This window comes from Malus domestica, chromosome 06 (assembly GCF_042453785.1).
Source record: "Malus domestica chromosome 06, GDT2T_hap1".
Lineage (NCBI taxonomy): Eukaryota > Viridiplantae > Streptophyta > Magnoliopsida > Rosales > Rosaceae > Malus > Malus domestica.
The window spans coordinates 3073680-3096936 of NC_091666.1; the positions used below are offsets into that span (position 1 = coordinate 3073680).

The 23257-nt window shown below is 37.9% G+C and overlaps 4 protein-coding genes across 4 annotated transcripts; 3 read left to right on the forward strand and 1 right to left on the reverse strand.

Annotated features, from left to right (window-relative positions):
* Window positions 1-2134: 2134 nt before the first annotated feature.
* Window positions 2135-9470, forward strand: LOC103436835 (CSC1-like protein At1g32090). The gene is made up of 11 exons (XM_008375280.4): window positions 2135-2683; window positions 4001-4153; window positions 4470-4605; window positions 5169-5270; window positions 5411-5530; window positions 5696-5776; window positions 5937-6277; window positions 6708-6953; window positions 8041-8365; window positions 8460-8693; window positions 8817-9470. The coding sequence occupies exons 1-11, from the start codon at window positions 2370-2372 to the stop codon at window positions 9180-9182; spliced, it is 2418 nt and encodes an 805-aa protein (XP_008373502.3). The 5' UTR covers window positions 2135-2369; the 3' UTR covers window positions 9183-9470.
* Window positions 9471-11752: 2282 nt separating this feature from the next.
* LOC103436993 (putative B3 domain-containing protein At1g78640) lies at window positions 11753-12217 on the forward strand. Its single transcript, XM_008375460.1, has one exon. It carries the CDS (start codon window positions 11753-11755, stop codon window positions 12215-12217), a length of 465 nt encoding a protein of 154 aa, XP_008373682.1.
* A 1027-nt stretch (window positions 12218-13244) lies between these two features.
* On the forward strand, window positions 13245-16934 carry LOC103436834 (phosphoribulokinase, chloroplastic). The gene is made up of 5 exons (XM_008375279.4): window positions 13245-14304; window positions 15616-15700; window positions 15782-15866; window positions 16092-16336; window positions 16473-16934. Exons 1-5 carry the CDS (start codon window positions 13757-13759, stop codon window positions 16722-16724), a joined length of 1215 nt encoding a protein of 404 aa, XP_008373501.3. The 5' UTR covers window positions 13245-13756; the 3' UTR covers window positions 16725-16934.
* Window positions 16935-17936: 1002 nt separating this feature from the next.
* LOC103436832 (plastidal glycolate/glycerate translocator 1, chloroplastic) lies at window positions 17937-22520 on the reverse strand. The gene is made up of 8 exons (XM_008375278.4): window positions 21981-22520; window positions 21537-21852; window positions 20253-20514; window positions 19979-20094; window positions 19353-19462; window positions 18938-19115; window positions 18581-18710; window positions 17937-18287 (listed from the first exon to the last, which is right to left on the reverse strand). The coding sequence occupies exons 1-8, from the start codon at window positions 22284-22286 to the stop codon at window positions 18137-18139; spliced, it is 1569 nt and encodes a 522-aa protein (XP_008373500.3). The 5' UTR covers window positions 22287-22520; the 3' UTR covers window positions 17937-18136.
* Window positions 22521-23257: the final 737 nt, after the last annotated feature.

Sequence of the window (23257 nt, forward strand, 5' to 3'; positions counted from 1 at the left end):
TATTTCCTTTATCCAAACATAGTGTAAGACACAATATTTTTTGCCACTTATACTACTTTTTAGTAATATTATTTTTTACTTGTAAGTGAAAAGTTTAATATTCGATTCTCATTAAAAGAGAATTTAAATCAAATTATTATTAGTTTATTGTGAAATTTAACTGCTTTATGATAATGTTAATGTAAATAATATCATTTGTTAGATAGATAAAAAGACACAAACAACCTTTGGACTAGGAGTTCACTTAGGCCATCTCCAACCGAAGGGTCCAGAGGGCCAGATGGTCGAAAATAGCCCAAAAATCGTCTCCAATCGAGGGCTAGGCTAGAGGGCTCTGGAATCTGGGAGGGCCACATGGAATCGGGGAGGGTTAGAGGGCTGGCTCCAGCCAACCAGCCCGGGGTTGGCCATTTTTTTTTTAATTTTTTGTTATTTTTGTTGGTTCTAGCCGACAGAAATAATATATACTATATTATTAGTGTCGGTTATAACCGACAAGAGTTCTTAAAATTTTTTTTGAATCCAACGGCTAGCTGGCGCCAGTTACCGTTGGATTCAATTTTTATTTTTTTTTAGGTTTTTAAGGCCTTTTTTTTGTTTTTTTTTTAATTCTCAAAAATTCTATTTTTTTTCATATAAATACCTAAACCATTCATTCACCATGTCTCACAAAATTTTCACCATTCCTACACCATTTCAATTCTCATATTTTCCTTCCTCTTTCAAAAATCTATTCTTCAATTTTTTCAATAATTTTCAAATGGTCTCGTCTGCAATGAAAGGTAGGGATTGGACCCGAAAAGAAGATGAATCTCTTTGCAAGGCTTATAGATGGGTGTCAGAAGATAGTGTGAGGGGGAATTGTCAAACAAATGACGGTGTTTGCACTCGTGTGTCCAAAAAAATACTTAGAGTTCTATGAAGGCACCACTCCGGTGAATATTCGAAACCACGAGAGTTGTTCTTCAAGATGGAAGAAACATCTTCAGCCAAGTTTGAACAAATGGCATCAAGCATTGTTAGCAGTCGTAAGTAGACATGAAAGGGGCTCTAATTACTACGACGAAGTAAGTGTTTTCACAATTTATTTTAAATATTTAATTATATTACATTTAATTTCATAAATTAATTTCCTTTAATTTTTTTCTAGGTACGCCAAGCGGATGAATTATATATGGAGAGTAGCTTGAAACCCTTTCAGTTTCACAGTTGTTGGGAAATTTGTAAAGGGTGGGTATTATTTGAAGATCCACCACAGAGAGCTCATACGCCGGTGTTCGGAACTACATCCTCAATTGCAGATATGAATGAAGATGGATCTCCAACCATTCAACAAATAAGGGTAGAAAATCTGTTTTCGAGTGAAGGTTCCATACCTAGGGCTATGGGACGAAACAAGGCGCGAAGGTTGAAGGAAAACAGCAAGGCAAATGATGATTACGCCGCTCAACATGAAGTGGCGGCCTCATTGCAATTATTGGAGAAGCAAAATGCCCTTGAGGCGGAAGAAAGGAAATGTAGGCATGAAGAACGGGCCAAACAAATACAAGAAGAGATGGATGATAAGAATATGGAAAGGAACAATTCGAATTACACTCCAATGAGTAAGACCTATTTTGATAGGAAAAAAAAAGAAATTATGAGCCGATGGCAGTTGTTTACCTCTGACTATACTCCTACGATGACGGATGATGAAGATGATGTTGATTATAAATATTAAATTTAAGTTATTGTAGTTTTTAAATTTAAGTTAATGTTGTTTTCAAATTTAATTTGTAGTTTTTAAATTTAAATTGTCGTTTTTAAATTGTAGTTGTAGTTTTTAAATTTAAGTTGATGTAGATTTTAAATTTAAATAATAAATTATGTTTGGTCTTATGGTCCTCGGTTGGAAACGATGTTTTGTGACAGGACTAAAACGAGCCATCTGGACCTTTGACCCCTGATTGGAGACGGAAGCAAATATGGTTATGTATTGTTCATTAATATATTAGAGAATCTTGAAGGATCAGAGGGCTCGTTTGAATCCTTTGCCAACCATCGTTAGAGATGACTAAGGAAACAGAACAGATCACGAGAAACCCACTTTTGTACAAATTGTACCAAATACAAAAATATGTTACACAAAAAGCTCAATGTTCTTTTCCTTCTTTCTTCCTTTATCTTCCAATCCAGAGTTGCAAATATTGGACAAAAAGTTCAATATTCTTTCCCTTATTTCTTCCTTTATCTTCCAACCCAGACCAGCAGAGCAGCTTCACCTTTCCTCCTTCTCTCTCTAAACTCCATACACAACTCTCTCTCTCTCTCTCTCTCTCTCTCTCTCAAATTTCATACTCTCTCTAAATTCTGGGTTTTGTTGTTGGTAAATGGCGACTCTGGGTGACATTGGGGTGTCAGCTTTCATCAACATACTGAGTGCCTTTGCTTTCCTTCTGGCCTTTGCCCTCCTCAGAATCCAACCGGTGAACGACCGGGTATATTTTCCGAAATGGTACATAAGTGGCGGCAGGAGCAGCCCCCGGCGCTCCGCCAACTTCGTCGGCAAGTTCGTCAATCTCAACGTCAAGACTTACCTCACTTTCCTCAATTGGATGCCTCAGGCCATGAGAATGTCCGAGTCTGAGATTATCAGCCATGCTGGCCTCGACTCCGCTGTTTTCCTCAGAATTTATATTCTTGGGTAACTTTTGTTCTCACCCTTCAATTTTGCTTTTTCAACCATTTTTCTGCTTCTTGGGTTTACTTATTTAATTTATATATATTTTTTTAATGAGAAAATTTTGGGAATTTTGATTTGGAGACTTGGGGGTTGTTTTCCTTCAGTGATAAGTTTGACTTGGACCAGAAAATTTGGTATCTTTTGTTTTGTGTATAAGTTGAAGTTGATATTACTTGATTTTGACTCTCTGGGTTGTTTCTAGTGAAAATATCATTGGGAGGGAAAGTGACTATATAACTTTTTGGTTCTATTGGTTAAAGTTTGTTTCTTTGGATTAAAATAATTTATTAGGAATTGAATTCCCCATTATTTTGTGGTTAGGGGTTATGCAGATGGTGTGTTTATATTTTGTTCTGCAAAATAAATTTTTTGTTAATTGTGTAGTGACGGAATTGAGATGTTTTAATAGAACTGCATTTTTGAAGACTTTCTGGCTGGTATTTGTCCATTGATAGCTTGCTTAGAGTTTGAATGTTAAACTAGAGGTGTTCACAAGCCACAATAAAAGGTCAAGGCGGACGTGTTGTCGATACTCTAGTAAGCTCGTTTGAGTAATTTCGATTGCATCGTAGTAAAGATGAGACCTTTTAAGGTTTAAGTCCAGGTCAATCTATTTGTTCAGAGTGCAAGTTGTTTGGGCTAGTATGAGCTTATCAGAATTGTTTGCCAAAGTTTCTGCAGCTTTCGAGTTTGGCAATAATGTTGACACGGAAGACTCCCTGAACTCTGCAGTGCAGAAGCCGAAAGAGCAGAGCAAAAGTAACTTAATTTAGAAGTTCATCCGCACCCTCCTTGAATAATCCTAAAATATCATTCTACTTTGCTTCTTCCATTTGACCCAAAAAACCACCATCACCCCCAAACAGTGATGGCTTTCGTGTCTTTTCCCAACACCTTGAATTGCATACTTACCACTCATAACACCACCCAACTTGCATGAGCTTCATATCATATATGTTGGTAATTCTCTTATTACGAGTTCGGTTTTGGTGTATACATCTTGTCTTACAAGCACGTTAGCCTCTTATTTATGGACTAACACGCAACTAATGACGACTTAAGTTTAAGGGAAAAGTGGATTAGAAGAGAACGTCCTTCATAAGTCAGCAATAGCAATAGCAAGGCCCTCTATCTTATTACATGCATTTATGTGAATGTCTATACTTGTGTATAGGAGTACATATTTATCATCGATACTTAGGTAGCAAGCTTTTAGAAATTACTGCTTAATATCTTGTGCATTATAATAACTATTTTTTTCTTTCTATTTATTTGCAGCTTGAAGATTTTTGTTCCAATGGCTGTCCTAGCACTTCTTATTCTCATTCCAGTTAATGTGTCAAGTGGAACATTATATTTCCTAAGGAAAGAATTGGTTTTGAGTGACATTGATAAGCTCTCTATATCGAATGTGAGACCAAAATCCATAAGGTAACCCTGTGGCTCTTATACACTTAAATATTAAGACTTGATAATAACTGATTACCGTATGAGGTGTAGAGTTGACTTTTCTTTGACCAAATTATGCATCAATGAAATGAACTTCATGATATTGCGAGTAAATGAAGGTCAAAACAACATCATAGTTACGTGTAATTTTCTTTACTTGGTTGATTGTATTGAATATATAATATCTGCGGCTACATTTGTTTCCTTCTGTTTTGTTTTTATTTTTGTTTTCGGTGAATGTATTGTCTTTTATCATGTAAGAAGCTTTACTTATGTTTTAAAATCAATACCATTTCAGGTTTTTTGTCCACATAGGATTGGAATATTTGTTCACATTCTGGACATGTTACATGTTGTACAAGGAGTATGACTATGTAGCATCAATGAGGTTACAATTCTTAACTTCCCAGCATAGGCGTGCAGAACAGTTCACGGTGAGAAAGTCATCAATTACCGTACAATTGTAGAAAACTAGTATGTATGTTATTAATTGAGGAGAAATTAGCACCTGATTTAATTTTTCTATGCTTCTATTTCAACTTATATTCTGGTTGAGCTGCTACGATATGTCACCTTAGAGTGTCATTCTGTTTCTGAGGGCAAATGATGCTTGTATAAATCCTTGCGATCTTGAGTCATAAACTTACTAAGCGCAACCTGCATGAGTCTGTGTTTCTATTTCTGTTTTTTTTTTAACTAATATATTCTTCCCTGCTTTGCCTACATGTGTCAATCTCAAGAAAATGTTTCCAAAGTACTGTTTGTACTTTGAAAAGTGTGGTCAAAGTTCTTTTTCTCACATGATTCACAATCTGATAAATTCTTATGACTAAAATAAAAATTCTATTCATTGAGCTAATGTTTCATTTTTTACTTTTTCTTACTTGAGAGATTGATCAGGTAAAGTAATTTTACTCTTAACTCTCTGTTTGGAAAATGTCTTTGAACTCCAAGGCTAATACTATAATTTACATTTTTTTTCCTTTATTTCTTTCAGGTAGTGGTCAGGAATATACCACATGTCTCGGGTCGCTCAATATCAGATAGTGTAGATCACTTCTTCAAAACAAACCACCCGGATCATTATCTTTGCCACCAGGTATTGAAATGTTATCACTAAAATCTGTTTAGCTCACTAGTAAGGAGTTTGATGGACGGGCGATATATACAACAGCTGTGTACTTTTTCCACAGCACACTCTTTGGTTTTGATTTATATCGGTTTTCTTTATTCGCTCAGGCAGTGTACAATGCAAACAAATTTGCCAAACTTGTGAGAAAGCGAGATCGGCTCCAAAATTGGCTAGACTATAACCTGCTTAAGTTTGAAAGGCACCCGGACAAAAAACCAACAATGAAGGTAGTGTTTCCATATGTGCTTACATGAAACAAACGATTCATATTTGTATGCATATCACTAGTGATATTGTTAGACAATCAATGTATGTGTATGTACTTATTTAACAGTTTGTCTGCAATTTTTTTGTCTTGGACGCTGATAATTTAAAGTGCTTTTCATTTTCAGAATGGATTTTTGGGGCTTTGGGGTACAAAAGTTGATTCCATTGAGTACTACAAAAAACAGATACAGGAGTTTGAGAAAAGTGTAAGTTGTAGTAACATTACGTTTTATTCTATAAGCTATCGTTTTCAGCTTTCTTTGTACGCTTTAGGGTTAGTGTTTTCTGTGTACTGCAGTATGGTTTATATTTTAGGTTGGATTTGTATTTATATGCATTATATTTCATTCCTATATTGTGTTTTAGATGACGCTGGAACGACAGAAGATTCTCAAAGACACTAAGTCTATTTTGCCAGTTGCTTTTGTATCATTTGATTCGCGTTGGGGTGCGGCTGTTTGTGCACAGACACAACAGAGCAGGAATCCTACACTATGGTTGACAAATTGGGCCCCAGAACCCCGGGATGTCTATTGGCGTAACCTGGCTATACCATTTATTTCTTTAAGCATCCGAAAACTTGTAATCTCGCTTTCGGTGTTTGCTTTGGTGTTCTTCTACATGATACCCATAGCCTTTGTGCAATCACTTGCAAATTTAGAGGGTCTGGAAAGAGTTGCTCCTTTTCTCAGGCCAGTTGTAGAATTGTAAGTAACCCTACCATACCATATGCTTTTTTGGATATCATAGTTATTGTTAAATAACATTGACCGTAGTATGTCATTCATTTGCTTTTAATTTAGAGGGTCTGCAAAATATTTTTCATATTCTGGTATTCATAATAATAAAATGTTCCTTGATTAGTATTTTTTTTAACAGAGAATAACCAGTTGAGAGTATGAACCCACTTGTTTTTGTTTCTGTCGATATCCTATTCTATTGCTACTTTTGTCGTTGTACTGTTTCTGAGTGGATGTCTTGTCCGTTGCATTTTATAGAATAGTTTCTGAGTGGATGGCCTGTCCATTGCTCGTATAGAATACATGGCTTTTGGCCTTTTTATGTCTTCTAGAAGCTTCTTCCTTCTTTCTTGAATTTTATTTCTATGTTGTAAGGTTTTCAAATACTCTTTTGCAGGAAATTCATCAAGTCATTTCTACAGGGTTTTCTTCCTGGACTGGCCCTCAAGATATTTTTGTACATTCTCCCAGCTGTGTTGATGATCATGTCAAAAATTGAGGGGCATATAGCATTATCAACGCTAGAACGGAAGACCTCAGCAAAATACTATTACTTTATGTTAGTCAACGTATTTTTGGGAAGCATAGTGACTGGAACGGCGTTTCAGCAACTGCATTCTTTCCTTCACCAATCACCTACAGAGTAATATTCTATCCCTGGAAATTTTCTCATTTCTAAGTTTGTACAGGAAGATTTTTTGTTAACTTGCTAGTTTTATTAATTGTGATATTGATATGGAAATCTACCCCACACGCAGTATTGTGGACTTTGTGGAAGGAGAGGAATTGATGGATTGTTTAGGACACTGAACTCAGGAAAGGGCGGTTAAAGAATTATATAGTCTCTCCAGTAATAGTTTTGTCCTAGAAATATAAGCTATAGAGGTAGCTGTATACATTATAGATTCACTTTACTTGCAAATGTATACTTGTGTATAAGCGGAGCTCCTTAATGGCTCTAAAAAAGCAGATGCAGAGCGCACTTTGATTGAGTTCTGTGGGTTTTGCATGTGGAGCTGAGCCAGTGGAGATAGTTTGGTATGAGATAAGGGGCTTGTTAATTATACTCCATTGGTGTTTGTGGTTGGCTGGTGTGCTAGTGATGGTTGATGCGCGTTAAGGCTTCAAATCTATAAGAGTGAGAAGAAATGGCTTGAATGTCCTTTATTTTTGTTAGACCAGAAAATCAATCAGTTTAATTGTTCTGCTGCTAGGATGGGCGTCCACTTTTTCTTAAACCGGACACCCAATTTGGAGACTAACTGTGCATGCGTGGGTGGGTTGGTAAGGGTGTGCGGGTGCGGGGCTGTGGCATACTGTTTGATGCTAGTATAATACTTAAGAAATTAGGATTAGACGCTTATTTGAGAGATTGACTCTGTCTCTGGGTTGGGGGGGCGGGGGAGAAGGGGTGTTGAGGATTGAGTGATTACACTTTATAGGGTTGATATAAAGGATTAGAATTTGATCTGGATTCAGTTTGACTTGGTAACTTAAAGTTATAGTACTGTATCTTATTTGAAAGTCCATTATTCTAATGACAGACTTGTATCAAACAAATTCAAATCATGACATAGAGATCAATTCAAATCATTAATATTAGTAAAAAGATATTAAGTGATTATTTTACCAGAAACTCATCTCGGGTGCTTTTATCGATGTACAACTTTATTAATACCTATCTTTTCATCTGTTTGATTTGACTGTTCTTTAATGAACCTTGTTTATAGGATTCCAAGAACCATTGGAGTGTCTATACCAACGAAGGCTACTTTCTTTATTACATATATAATGGTTGATGGGTGGGCTGGAATTGCTGGCGAAATCCTCCGTTTGAAACGACTGGTTATATTTCATCTCAAGAACATGTTTTTGGTAAAAACCGAGAGAGACAGAATAAAGGCAACGGACCCTGGGAGTGTGGATTTTCCAGAAACCCTCCCAAGTCTTCAACTTTACTTCCTTCTTGGTATCGTGTATGCTGTGATCACCCCGATCCTGCTGCCTTTCATACTAGTTTTCTTTGCCTTTGCATACTTAGTCTACCGTCATCAGGTCAGTTCATTCATCTTTTTAGTTTTGATAGGCTAGTTTGTGCATCACGTTTCATTGTTTATCCATGTAATTTGTTCTGTATTTCTCGTTGCAGATAATCAACGTGTACAATCAACGATATGAAAGTGCTGCCGCATTTTGGCCGCAAGTTCATAGCCGCATAGTAGCAAGCTTACTGATATCTCAACTACTTCTGATGGGTTTGCTAAGCACAAAAAAGGCTGCTAATTCTACTCCATTACTTGTTGTTCTGCCAATATTAACATTATCATTCCACAAGTTCTGCAAGTATCGTTTTGAACCTGCATTTAGAAAGTACCCGCTTGAGGTAAGCTCGGAACTTTTAATTAATTTATTGAGGTGCATTTGACTTTTATATATGCTTTCACAGGAGCATGTAATTTTTTGTTCTAATTTCTGATGGCAATTATTATCTCTGTGACTTGCTCAGGAAGCAATGGCTAAAGACACAATGGAACGGACTGCAGAACCTGACCTAAATATGAAATCGTACTTGGCTGATGCGTACTTGCACCCTATTTTCCGATCATTTGAGGAGGAGCCACCATTTGAGGAGGAGCAGGAGTTGGTTGAAGTTAGAGTAGACAAACAGCAAACTCGAATTGCCACACCCATAACAAGCGAACTCAGTTCCCACTCTCCGCCCCATTATGTCCATCATACCGAATCCTCTCCCCAGTATTCCTATTATCAGTCATCTCCACCTCAATACGTCTACAATTCAAACTCCCCACCCAGATATGTGTACCATTCAACCTCCCCGCCACACTATGCCTACCACAACGAAGATCATTGAACAGTAACTTGCAGCAAGTATGCTTACTAGAACTTCTAACCAGGTTATCTTAGCTTTTTCTTTCTAGTTACTTTCTGCTGTCGGGTTGAGTTCATGTGCGTTGTAATTGGAGTTGTAGTTTCATTATTTTTCTAGCGTGATTGGGTTGAGAAAACTTACTTAGGGTGATTTTTGGCTGAAAATCTGAGAAAATTTCAGAGCAGCAGTCCCAAATTTAAATCAGGACAGGACGCTTGCAACGGGATGCGGTTCTACCCGAATGAAATATAACTAGCTCGAATTGATTTACCTTGATAATTCCTAATGATGCATGGATTGGTGACAATTTGTCTAACCGCAAACCGATTCCGATACTATTAAGGCATGAACTAGGATAAATACCTGAGTAGAGGTCTGTTTAAGGCCCTTAATTATGTTTAAAAATTAAAACACGTTTGTTTATACAGTGCTTGATGTCCAATGGGAAAGGGCGAATGCCACCCTCCTGGGGAGTTTGGACTAATTAATTCCATGTTTCACCGCAAGTGGTGGATTGCCCAAGTGGCTGTGTTCTGGGTTTAGAACCTCTCCCTTATCACACATTTCCTCTTAACTTCATGCCATCTTTCCTTTTCTAGTTATTTTTGTTTTGTTGTTGGAATGTTCTCTCTTTTTGGGAAGCTACTGCAGTACGTGAGGAGGCATGTTAAGACGATAAATTCATATCGGAGAAGGGAAGCTTTGCCTAATAATTTAATAATCACGAGCTTCTCATTCCTATTGCCAATTGGTTAGTGAATGCTCACATTTTAGTATGTATATAGTATCCTTTTCGTAGACTGACTAGCGTCTATCGAATTGCATGCCCGTTTTTCTTTGATTCCTTCGGGGGTCAGCAATACGGCGTGTAACATCTCTTCCAAAACATGTTTCCAAACAATGGGCTTATCAACCTTCCACGCCAAGAAAACTAATCTGTCCATAAGCACGTACTCATAGAGAATCGCCGGAGTTTCCGTCGACTACTTCAAGTCGACGGAAGTAACCTAAATTTTTTATAAGCATGTCTCCTGTATCTTTTCAAAACAGTCGATTTGGCCTCATTCTTCTGAGCTTGCTCAAGAATTTTCTTCCAGCTGACACATACTATACGACTCATCATCCTCATCGTCCACATCTCTTTCTCCTTCGCACAAGCAGCTGAGCCTCAGCTGCTGAGGGCAGCTTTGACACGATCCCGTATCAAACTACGACCAGCTTCGCTGTTTATCGCCTCTTCAGAGATGGTATTAATAGCTAATGGAACTGAATTTTCTGTTTGTACTTTCTTCTCTGCAGTTCTAGTTGACTTGAGCATTTCTCTTAAGGCAAGTACAGCAGCTTCATCATCAACCAGTCGCCGTGCTCTCACTTTCTCAACGCAAGCCTTGTGCCTTAGACAGCGAACGAATTCCTCAAAAGTAGCACGCCAACTGTTCAACTGTTCCAAAGCATCATGCTTGCGCTTGTCCCCCGCACTCCTGAGGGATCTGGTGCTGCTAGAACCTTGGTTGCTATAGTCTCCGGTACTTCAAACATCTTTTTAGCAGACTTATTAGGACCTCTCTTCTTTGCAGGAGCATCTTCTTATTTATTACTTGCTTCTTCAACAAGTACTGCTTCAGGAGTCTCCTCCAATTATTTGTTCAAGCGCAGGCCTACCATTCTTAAGTAAATCATTAATAATTACTTCTCAATCTTTTGTCAATGTAACGAGCGCCATGAATTTGGCAAACCTCCATCGATGGAGTATGTTATCGAACGTGATGCCACCGACATCTTCTTCCCCTCCCTCAGACATCCTACTTTATTCTTCTCCATAAGGAGGTATCTATAGAAGTATGCCAAATTAAACAACCCTTAGCCTACAAGGATGAGGAAACTTAAGACTTAAAAACGGTAAGCAGCCAGACAGGAAACCAAGAATCCTAATTTGAAGGGGCTAAAAAAGGAAACCAAGAATCCTCAGTTGTTCAGAACTTGAATGTCGACAGTGATACCAAGAATAAAGTTGAGATTCACCATTTGAAATATAAAAAGTAACCTAACTTACTTATAAGCATATGCAAAATCTCTGTTTCCTAATATGAAATTCGTACTCCCAACATCAGCTACATATTATAAATACACATACACACATCAATTAGTTCTCTCTGTTCTTCTAACTCTTTCGTTCTCGCTCTCACGTTGGCATTCAAGTTTCAAGTTTATATAGTTTGAAGATTCGAATTAGAATAATGGAAGGGACGACGCTGTCAACAAGACTAACCCTTGGTCATCCACATCCACAACCACGACGATCATCACATGACGAAGTTTCGACAGTGTTAGCTTTGTGGGATCCGACTTGGCCTACAAGTTTTAGTACAAATAATGATAACAACACGAAGCGAAAAGCGAACCAAGTACCCGACCAACCCTCTCCTACTAGTACTAGCCCTCATCATCGTGATCAGACGACTAATACTTCATCAAAACGTCAAAAACTAGTGTCGACGCTTTCACCCTTTCCCACTGGTGATTGCCTTCGCGATCGCGTCCATGATAATAAAATGACGAACAATAATAAAAATACTGCAACAAAGGAGGAGCAGATGAAGTGGAAGAAAAGAGATGAACTTGTTATTGCCAATCTAAATTTTAAGGATTCTTGGGGAATCAAGAAGAAACTGACGGCTAGAGATCTCATACACTTCTACATGCCAGCAAGCTTGATGAACAAATATATCCTCCCTCACGTGAACGACGAGTTTACCAAAGCCCTTGAGAACAGACAGGGAGCACAAATTACGTTTCATGACGGCGATACGCACACAACCCATCATCGGTACATTTTCAAGCAGAGCAACAACAGTTACGTTTTGGTTTGGCACCCTGCATTCGTCAAGAGGAGACAGTTGAAAGAGGGTGATGAAATAGGACTTCACTGGTTCAAAACAAACTCCAAACTCGTCTTGTTGTTTTCTCTACTTGAACGGGGCAACCAAACAGCACCCTGCACCTCTTGCAACCCTTGATTTATTTACCAGCCAAACTTAGGAGTTAGGAGTTAGGGATAGTGTACCTTTATTCTCTTCATTTCGGTTGGCACTTGCTGAATGTACCTTAATTTTTTTTTTTGAATCTTAATATATTACTTGTGTGTACGGAGAGAGCTTCTGCATTTATTAAAGATGACTGCATGCATTATATACATGCACTGCGTGAGAGCTTCCGATTAGTCTGCTTAAATGGGGAGCTTGCTTTCTGATAGAATAGCTTTTGTGCTAATTCATTAAGAGAAGTATAGAACGGCACTATATGATCTGTGGAGTCGAGAAATAGTCTGGTTCCAGAATTTCACCTCTGTTTTTGGCTGACGACCACCTGCTTCTCTTCTGTTCAGAGGCCAATTAACCATAAGCAAAGCTTAAGTGTCTTTGATTTATTATATGAGGTTATCGTAGATGACTAGTTAACACGGTACAATGCGATGAAGTGTTAGAGTCGAGCCTTAATGGGTTCCGATTGAAATGAATAAACCCGCTAGCAACTTGTACACTAACGTGTTTGTTTACTATCACTTATATGTACTTGTTTTAACCCGTTAAAAGCATGGATCCCGAAAAGATAAACGCTTTTATATAATGTATAGAAGATAATTACTGGATATTTTGGTCTCGTTGATTGTTGTTCAATGTTCAGCACTAACTATTTGAAACGAGTTTTAAGTTTTATCCGGCAAAAAAATGTTATTAACCGGTGACACGGGTTAAATTATCTAAAATACAAAATATTTTAAATATTTTAACTGTTAAATCTTAATATTTACATTTTTAAATAAAAATCTACTGAAGTATCTCACCGTAGAAATCCCTACAAACGGACAAGCTAGCAGAGAGATTAGAAGTCAAAAAGTGGATGGCGCATACTCTATCTCTAATTCTCTATATCTCTTTCCATTCCTCACCCTTCACCCCTAATCTTCAACCAGCCACCACTCCACTGCCACGTGGCACATGAAATATCCAAACCGCAACAAATAACCACCACGCTTCTTCTTCTTCCTCTCCCTCCATGCCCGCGTTTATCGCGTACATCCCATCACCTCATCGAAATATAAAATATATTAAAATATATAAAACTAAAAAATAAAAATCCCATCTTTTCTCCGCAAATATAATATAAAAAACAAAAGTATGTTTCCACTTAATTATTTTACTATCTAGTGGGAAAAGAAAAGTGTGAAATGACTACGTCGCCCATCGCCCACTGACTTATTAAGCCCATTGAAGTCCATCCCAAAACCTTCGATCGAAATAAGCATTACCTCCTAACACTTCGAAAAATTTATCAAAAACCAGGGGTAGTCCCAGAAACCCCAGAAAAAACAACAAGACACGTCAGCAGCAGCAGAATCAGCCAGCATTTTCTTTTCCATCCCACAAAACTGCCTGCCATCACCTCTTCCAGCCTCTTATTTCTGCTCCAAACTCTTTCGTCTTTCTTTCCCAAATTAAACCAAGTAACCAAGAACACAGAGAGCTAGAGAGAGAAGGAGTAGTAGTAGTGGGAAAATGGCGATTTGTGCGGTGCACACAAGTGGCCAGCTGAACCCGACGTGTACGTTTTCCTCCTCGTTGGGGTTGAGCGGCCAAAAGCAGCAGCAGGTGGCGGTGTTCTACAAGCAGAGAAGCAGCAGCAGCCGGAGATCAGTTGGAGTGAGTGTGATAAGATGCGAGCAAGAGACGATTGTTATCGGTTTAGCAGCGGACTCAGGGTGTGGGAAAAGCACATTCATGAGGAGGCTGACTAGCGTGTTTGGAGGAGGAGCGGAGCCACCTAAAGGAGGAAACCCTGACTCCAACACGCTCATCAGCGACACCACGACGGTGATATGCTTGGATGATTACCATTCCCTGGACAGGACAGGGAGGAAGGAGAAAGGAGTGACCGCGCTCGACCCAAGAGCTAACGACTTCGATCTTATGTATGAGCAGGTGAAGGCCATCAAGGAAGGAAAGGCTGTTCAGAAGCCTATTTACAACCATGTTTCTGGTCTCTTGGATCCTCCCGAGCTCATCAAGCCCCCCAAGATTCTTGTCATTGAAGGTTTACATCCAATGTAAGTGCATGCCTACTTAATTGCTCATCTTAATCACTTTCATTAACTAATTAATTACTACTTTATCATTTTTCATCAGTACACATTCATGAAATCATGGCTTGTTCTTAATCAGAAACTTCGTTGTTCTTAATTAGAAACTTCCTTGTAATTTACTTCAACTTCTTTAACATAAGCGGATATTTTTACATTAAAATTCATCTAAATTGATTTCGTAAAAGCGCTATTATTATTATTTTTTTTGGACCACATAATTTTTACAAACATTATCATGACCAATAGTAGAAAGTCGATATTTTCTTTAGTATCAAGTCAATATTTGACAAGAAAATATTTTCCCATGTATATACAAGTAGACGGGAGGGAATTTAAGGAACTATTCTTTTCAAATAAATATATAAATAAAAGTTGGAGTAGCTCACAATTTCAAATTTACTCACTGACCTAAATAATCCAACTAACATCAGTAGAAAGAAAACAACAACAATAACCAAATCTTATTATACTAAGTAAAGTCGACTGTATGAATTTTAGAATTATCATTGTTTTCTATTTTGCGTCAAATCTTGCATTAACTTCAAATACTCTATCTCATTTCTTAAAATATATTTCCAAGTCAACATCAGTAAATCGAAAAGAGAAAAAGAAATCAAGGCTGGTAAAAGTTGGCATATACAAGTATACAACCATTATCCCTACTTTACATATCTTTCACAAATATATGTATTTAATTAAGCAAAGAAAAATAATACTATACATCCACTTGCGTCAATCAAAAAACTATACAAAGTGCCCGTGGCGGGCGCTGGTATCATATGTAGTTGGCCAATCAAGGATATGTATGTCAATGTCATGTTTTTGTTTGAAATCCATGTAATTGTGGGTTTTATTAAGTTCCAAGCGGCCTTCCTTTTTATTTTAGAAGTAATTTTTTTATATAACGATATATTTATACAAAGAGATGAGGAATGAATTGATTTTAGATTTACCATTATTGATGTTTGAACTTAAGATAGACCGTAGTACTAAGTGATTATTTTACTGGTACTTTAATTACTCAATGATAAATTAATTAATTCCACCAACATGCACAACCAACTTATTACAAGCTTTGTTGGAGGGAAGAAGTCAAACTTGAATAGAGAAATACACTTCGTAACGTACCTAACTGTTAGTTAATTATGCATTCAGAAATATATTAACCACTTTCTCAAAAAAAAAAAAAAAAAAAAAAAAAAATATATATATATATATATATATATATATATATAAAATAAATATATATTAATCAATTAATATATGTATGTGTAGGTATGATCAGCGAGTTAGGGATCTGTTGGACTTCAGCATCTACTTGGACATCAGCAATGAGGTTAAGTTTGCATGGAAAATTCAGGTAATTAAATTAACCCTCGGGTAATTAAACCTAATTTGTTAAATTCACCGTGTTAATTAAGCTAAAACTTGGATTGTTTAGAGGGACATGGCGGAGCGTGGACACAGTCTCGAGAGCATCAAAGCCAGTATTGAAGCCCGAAAGCCTGATTTCGATGCTTATATTGGTAAGTAACACACTTATTTTATTCGTTAACCTTCTAAGTAGGATTGTTTACTCTCAACCCAAACAGTAAGGCGTGTTCCAAACAATAAGTCATAGGATTGGCATCAGCGGATCGCATGAGCGGAGAGGGAGTTTAGCAAATACGCGAGGAATGATTTTCGCACTCCCAGTTTGTCGTTTTGCGCTCTTTATTAATAATCTTTTGTTAATTGTGATTTACATGCAGATCCACAAAAGCAGTACGCAGATGCAGTGATAGAAGTGTTGCCAACCCAATTGATTCCAGGTGACAATGAGGGGAAGGTGTTGAGAGTGAGGTTGATTATGAAGGAAGGTGTGAAATATTTCAACCCAGTCTACTTGTTTGATGAGGGTTCCACCATCTCATGGATTCCCTGTGGAAGGAAGCTCACCTGCTCTTACCCTGGAATCAAATTCAACTATGGCCCTGACACTTATTTCGGCAACGAGGTACAGATTTAACACTCGTCGCTAAATTTGTTCACCAAATGACGCGTCAGTATGCATCCTGCGATGGTGCTACACAAAAGCGTTTTTAACTGACCATTTTGTTTTTGGTTATGGTGGTGTCATATGTATATAATAGGTGTCATTGTTGGAGATGGATGGGCAATTTGACAGATTAGATGAGCTGATCTATGTAGAGAGTCATCTAAGCAACATCTCCACCAAGTTCTATGGAGAAGTCACCCAACAAATGTTGAAGCACTCTGATTTCCCCGGCAGCAACAACGGAACCGGCCTCTTCCAAACCATCGTCGGATTGAAGATCCGGGACCTCTACGAGCAGCTCATTGCAGCCAGGGCCAAAACTCCGGTAGAAGCAACCAAAGCTTAGAAATATTTCATCAAATTAATCTCTTTGCCTAATTACATTGTTATGCCTTATCTCTATTGATTGTACCTACTTAATTCAAGTAAGAGAGTGCATGCATGCCTATTTTCCACTCTCTTCTCTTTCTTTACGTTGTAATTCTATGGCAGAATACTTGTATTATACAGATTAAAATTAAACAAAATATATGGAAAATTTGAGTTATGAGGTTCACCTATATATCTTATCTATTCAGTATTTCAGTTTCCCAATACTTGGTTGCATCACTCTCATATAACCTTGTGATCCTCTCTGGATTTCTGTATCCGAAGCCTAAGGATCTGGATATCTGGACCATTGAAGAAAGAGAGAGAGAGAGATTTGGACTTTTGGTTTGTGTGAGATAGGTCAGTGGAATATACTAATAAGGATTGCACGATTTTAAATAAGTGATCCGAATCTTCGAGTCCGTTAGCTTATGACAAATTCAAAGAGGATCTCAATTCTATATAACCAAACCAACCCCATGGATAAGATGGGCCCATTTCTTTCCTTTATTACGTATTTGCTTCTTCTTTCATGGGGACTAGGGAATGAGCTTAGCATGATGTTCAATATATTGGCATACACATAACCTGATTTGACAATCCTTCATGTTCAATTTTACCTATCTTTGGTTCATCTTCAGTGTCAATAATTGGGGCCCCATAAAATCGGGGCTCTGTGTGGTGACATTGCATGCACGATTAAAGGTGGTTCTTTCTCATAGCTTCTAATCTTATTAAACTAATGGAAAACTTTACAATATCACGTTGTATTCACTACAACGTGAAATGAATGAGTGAGATTTAAAGAAACAGATCTTTTCCCTTTATGGCTTTTACTTACCCATTAATCTCCCCGTCCCCGTGCACCTGAAGCCAGGGGGTATTGTAGCGACGACACCGGGCCCTAACTAGCATCTCATGATAATCAGGCTTGCTTATCACAGAAAAGTTTTAGGGAGCAATTGTAACTTAATTAAAATGGCATAAAAAACCTTGTTCTTCACTTGGTCCTCTGTTTAAAACCTCCTAAACTCGTTTAAGTTAACTTCTTCAATTCCTCGTGACATCAAGTTCTTCTCTTTTAGGTGCAGCTTACACGTTCGCAAGGGCGTTAAGGTATGCTCAATCAGTTATAACGAACTATTCAGGCTGGCTTCCTACCAACTAAGTTTTCTGGTGCAGCAGTAACTGATAGTGTTCATAAATCCAATAAGATGACCGAATACGAGTGTTTGTTCAGGTTTACAATTGACGTTCTTTGTAGTACAGTTTTCCAACTTGAATTCCTGTACTAATGGAAAAATGTCTTGTATATCTATATACTGTTAATAAAAACAATGATTTCGAAGCAGTAGCTAATTGTGAGAACAAACAAAGGAGCCGATAGTGTCATCCAACTACGGCAAGCAAACTTTGCCTGACTGCTGGAATTGAACATAGCAAAGAGCCAAATATACCATTCAGAGCGTACGCAATGGCGCAAAATGGGAGAGCCTCCGGTTCCTTGGCTGACAATGCTGCTGTTCCCAATCCATGAGCACTAGAGCAACAAAACAATAAAACACCGTAAGTGCATAACAGACAGTTTATCGAACTACGATTTCTTAAACTCACTCTGATGAGTTCTTTGTTAATAACACTTATGTCTTTTCGCCCGGAGGTAAAAATCTTCAATATTCAATATACCTAGAAGTCTCAACGAACTGTCCTACCATATTCAGATGGTTTAAACAATTCTTTCTAATTGTTTACAGTTTGGTCCACTTGTTTATACTTTCACAGTTATAGTTTGATCGTTTCATATGAGGATCAGGGTTCGGGGGAGATACATACCTAGATGCAGTAGCTATTCCTCGAGCAATAGGATCACGAAATTGTAGTTTATCAAGCGTTGCTTGCACAAAATTAGCTCCTACCAGACCAGTTACTACAACCACGGCCGCTGTGAGAGATGGATTGGTACCTACAGTTTCAAGGATACAAGTTTCAAATGTGTAGCATATGCAATTTTATTTTGTAAGCATTATAAAGTTGTATCATTTATCAAAATGAGAGAGAAAAAGTTGAGATAATAAAACAGGAATAGCCTCGACTTTCGTTAGTAACATTTTAGAAATTCATGTCAAACTTAGAACACGTTTATGAGGTCAGAGTTTTCATGTTTACAACTACAAAAGTATGAACTAATACCTTCAAACAACGACACAATGCTGAGAGCTAATGCCACAGTTATACATCGTGGTAGAATTGAGACAGTCAAACCAGGTTCCAACCCAACAAGACGTCCAACAAGAGCGGTTGAATACAATGAGAATATGGTTGACAGGATGACAGATGTGAAAATCTCAGCTGCGTGCCTCTTGACAAGCTGAAAATATGTAGGGAGCAGAAATAATGTTCAAATATGGTTTCATATTAATTAGACATTGGTGGGAAGTTAGGACGGCAATTGGTCGAATTCACAAATTTGAATCAGGTTAAAATTATAAGAGTACTGCTGCAGGAAAACCCCAAAAAATCTATGTTTTTCTACACAACAAAGAACCAAAATAAACAAGTATAACTAATGAATATGGGAAACTCGGTCTCTTGAAATGTTATTTACCTTCCTCTGTTTGAACATTGAGAAGGCAAATGAGAGGATAACAGACCCCAAGAATCCCATCAGAACATCACCAGCTCCAGGATTAGATGAAACCTTTGTAAGGTAAGATCCTGTGAATATCAAGAAGAATGACGAACTTCATACTTAAAGCACTCGGGGTATCATGAACCATCATGTTTCCCACAAGTCTAATGCTAATAGATTAGCATTTTTTCGTCCGATGACATCAAAGATGTTCTATAAATCATTGAAACCTCAAAAAACTTGTGATGCGATACAAAGCATAAAATGTTTCCCTCCAGACCCATGTTATGTAATTCTTCATATTCATCTAATAACATTAAGTCCATTTAATCCTCTTAATAGTACATCGGGTATTCCTTTCTGTAGTTATATAAAATTGCATGGAAGAAACAAAAACCAGGAATTAGCACACTGGTGAAAATACCACATCCAAAAAGAAGGAACAAATAAAATAGGAAAAATCAAGATTAACCAAGAGACCCGAACAGCTAATTTGGAATCTGGCAAGTATTTTGTGCAAGTTGTTAAAGTTCCGCTTTCTAATTTGTTACATTTAATCACAATGTTCAGCCAAAACCAAGAATGTTGTTTCAGATGCATACCAAGAACAGGGTCAAGCCCAGACTTGGAGAAGTATCCAAAAGCGAATGCAGCCAGATCTGCAGACAGCGCACAGCAGATGATGGGGTGGAAAACCTTCTTCACGTCTGACGGAAATCTGAAAATTAGAAGTCAACAGAGGCATGAGACCTTAAGGAGGAGAAAATATCAAATTTCAGTAACTTGTATTAAAATCAAAACCAATATTTGATTTATATATATATGTACTTTTCATAAAAGTGTTCATGCTGTAAACTGAGGAAAAAGATATTTTACCCAGAACCAACAACGTAGCCCAACACAGTTGATGAAAGTAGGAATGGGAGGCATGTTCGAGCACTCGTCCCCAGAGCTTTTGGGGATAATAATGCCCCAACAAATGATGTCAGGAAGATCCCACTCCAAGACCACACTTCAACATTGGAAAAAGGAGAGGGTTTTCCCATAGGCTCAGCATCTGTCATTTGTGTCTTTACCATTCTTCTTACAGCTATTGCCGTATATCCTGCCACAGCAAGGGTGACCAGCCAGCCTCCAACTGCAGAAAATCATTAATTACTAGCATGTTTAGGGAAAAACAAAGCATGTAGACACCAGAAGAGAGATGGCGAGATGCAACAGCAAAGAAGTTAGTGTCAAAGAAAGATAGTTTGTTGACTGTGCAACTTCAGATTTTGAGTATTTTGTGCTCAATCGAGAAGGTAACATGAAGTCTCATCATTGATGGAAGATTAGGTAAAAGAAATCTTATGCAATACGTGCAAAAGCTTTCTTCCTCAAATCTATTCAATCAAACCACTCATCCATTGATTTCATCAAGAACCACCCGGTCTTATCTTTGTTGTTTCATCGAGAACTTGTTAGCCAGATATTTTTCTATGCTTTTTCGCTTTTTACTTTAGGATGACGGTATGGGTGATCTAGAAACAAATGACCTATTTATGATCGCTGCTAAACTCATCACAGTTCTAGAAATTGGAGTAACAAGTAACTGATGTAAGCTTTGTTAGAGCTGCTCACTTGTTTAACACGTGCTTAAGGGATTGAGATCATAAGAGATTAGGATTGACTATACTTGTAAGCTATCAAGGAATGTATGTGGACTGATATATAGCTAAAGTAATTCTGATATGAGTAGATATATCTATCCTGATATGAATAGTATGGTTTCGTGGTGATAAGGTTTATCAGTTTGATAAGGATTACATGATGGGAAGTATCCTTATCAAACACCACCACCTAGGATATATAATAGGGTCCCCTGCTCTCACACTAATTACGCACAAAAGATATCAAGCCCCATTGATTGTAGCAGTGCATTTGGTCTGTGTTGAGAGTAGAAGAATCCTTAGTTCATTGCAGCAATGGCGTCAAAGGTTAGTGGTTAATTATTTGGTATTGTGATTTACTTATTCCGCATATATTGATCTTACAACTGATTCACTGACATTGAGTCATTGACAACAGAAACCAACAATGACCAACCGAAAATACAAGTAATTAATGTGCAGCTTCATCAGAGAAAAGCTATATTAGAAAGAGTAGCGAAAACTTGCATACCTATAATGAAGCAAATCTTGATACCCGAAGCCGCAGGAATACTCTTTACAGAAAGGGGCAAAACAACCAAAGAAGGAACATAGAACAATGGGAGCCATCTCTGGATGAACAAAAGCGCCGGCTCAAAGAAGTTCATCAAGCTTGTTGCCACAGCAGGGACAGTGGAATCAAGAATAACAAGAACGGAGAATATACAAAACATCCCGAAAAGCGCACTTGGGAACCTAATGGAAGCTGCCACAAATGCCTTCTTCAAAAACTTGTCCATTGCAAGAATAATACCAAGTGAAACAACCAGATGCAGAACCCCAACAACCTGTAAATTGCAAATTGCAATAGTAGCACATCAAATCAAAGTCAACAACTTTTATCAAAATTCCATTGAAACAACACGAAAGAGACTATCCCATCGGAGATTAAACACAGAAACGTTGATTTACTCACAGTTTGAGAGGCAGAGGAAGTGGAAGCACTCTCCGAGCCAGTTGATTTCACCAAAAACGGTGTCTCAGAGGAGGTTTCCTGAGAACCCATTTGCAAGAAGGTGGAAGTGGGTAGTGTAGGAAGTGTGGTTTGGGGATTAGTCCGCCGCTGCTTGTGCTGTAACCTGGCGCCATTGAAAGCAACAACAGGTGAAGCTTTCTGAAGTTTTGAAAGGGAAGGCAGGCAAGTTGGAAAAGAGAATATTGATTTGTGGTGGTTGTGAAGGGAGGTGATCACGTTAGTGGGTTTGGCCGAAAAGGTCGACATGGAAGGAGAAGTGGGGAGGGAGTGAGGGAGTGAGAGAGTCTGCAATCTGGATGCAACAGGGAAAGGGAAACCATTGAAATTGTGCGGACCCGAAGCGAACGTTTTAAATCAAAGGAGGATGAGATTTCAACCCCCCACCCAATCATACTTGTGCCCACCACATGATACAAGTAAGAAACTTTTCCCGGGACTTTCAAAATTTACACCTGGATGCCAAGTTATATTTTTTAGGATAATACTTTCATAGCTGGGGGTGCACACATTCTCCATTTACACTTACGAATAGCATCTTGACCGAATAAAATTACCGATCAGCACCGTTTAGTATATTAATCTTCATTTAAAGATTAATTTTACAAAAAATTATTCGAATTGAAAGTCGTTTAATCATCCAAACATATTAATTAAATGAATAGTTCATTATAAATATATTACTTGGTACTTATATTTAGTACTTATACCATGAGAGAGCTTGACTAATCAACATCGCTTGTTGGTGACAAAGAACAAGATCTTGAAGTGCCTAAGGACTAGGTGGTGAAATCTAAAGGGAGAAAAAACAAGCCACTTTTAAAGAGAAAGTAATCACCCAATTCGTTTGGGATAGAGAGGTGGAAGCTAGCCAAATGTGGTATTTCATGATTAGTTGTATCCGAAAAGTAGCAAAAGGGGTACTAGGAGAGTCCAAGGGCTTTGCTCCATACTAAAAGGAATCTTGGTGGTGGAAGGAGGAGCTATAGACAAAGGTTAAGGCTAAAAAGGTGGTGGAAGGAGGAGGTACAGACAAAGGCTAAGGCTAAAAAGGTGGTGGAAGGAGGAGGTACAGACAAAGGTTAAGGCTAAGAAAGAATCTTGTAAAACCTTATATAAGGATAGGACCGATGAAAACGGTGAAAGATATAGAATAGCAAAGAAGGAGGCAAATAAAGTTGTGAGAGATGCTAAGCTAGCAGCCATAAGCGACTAGATAC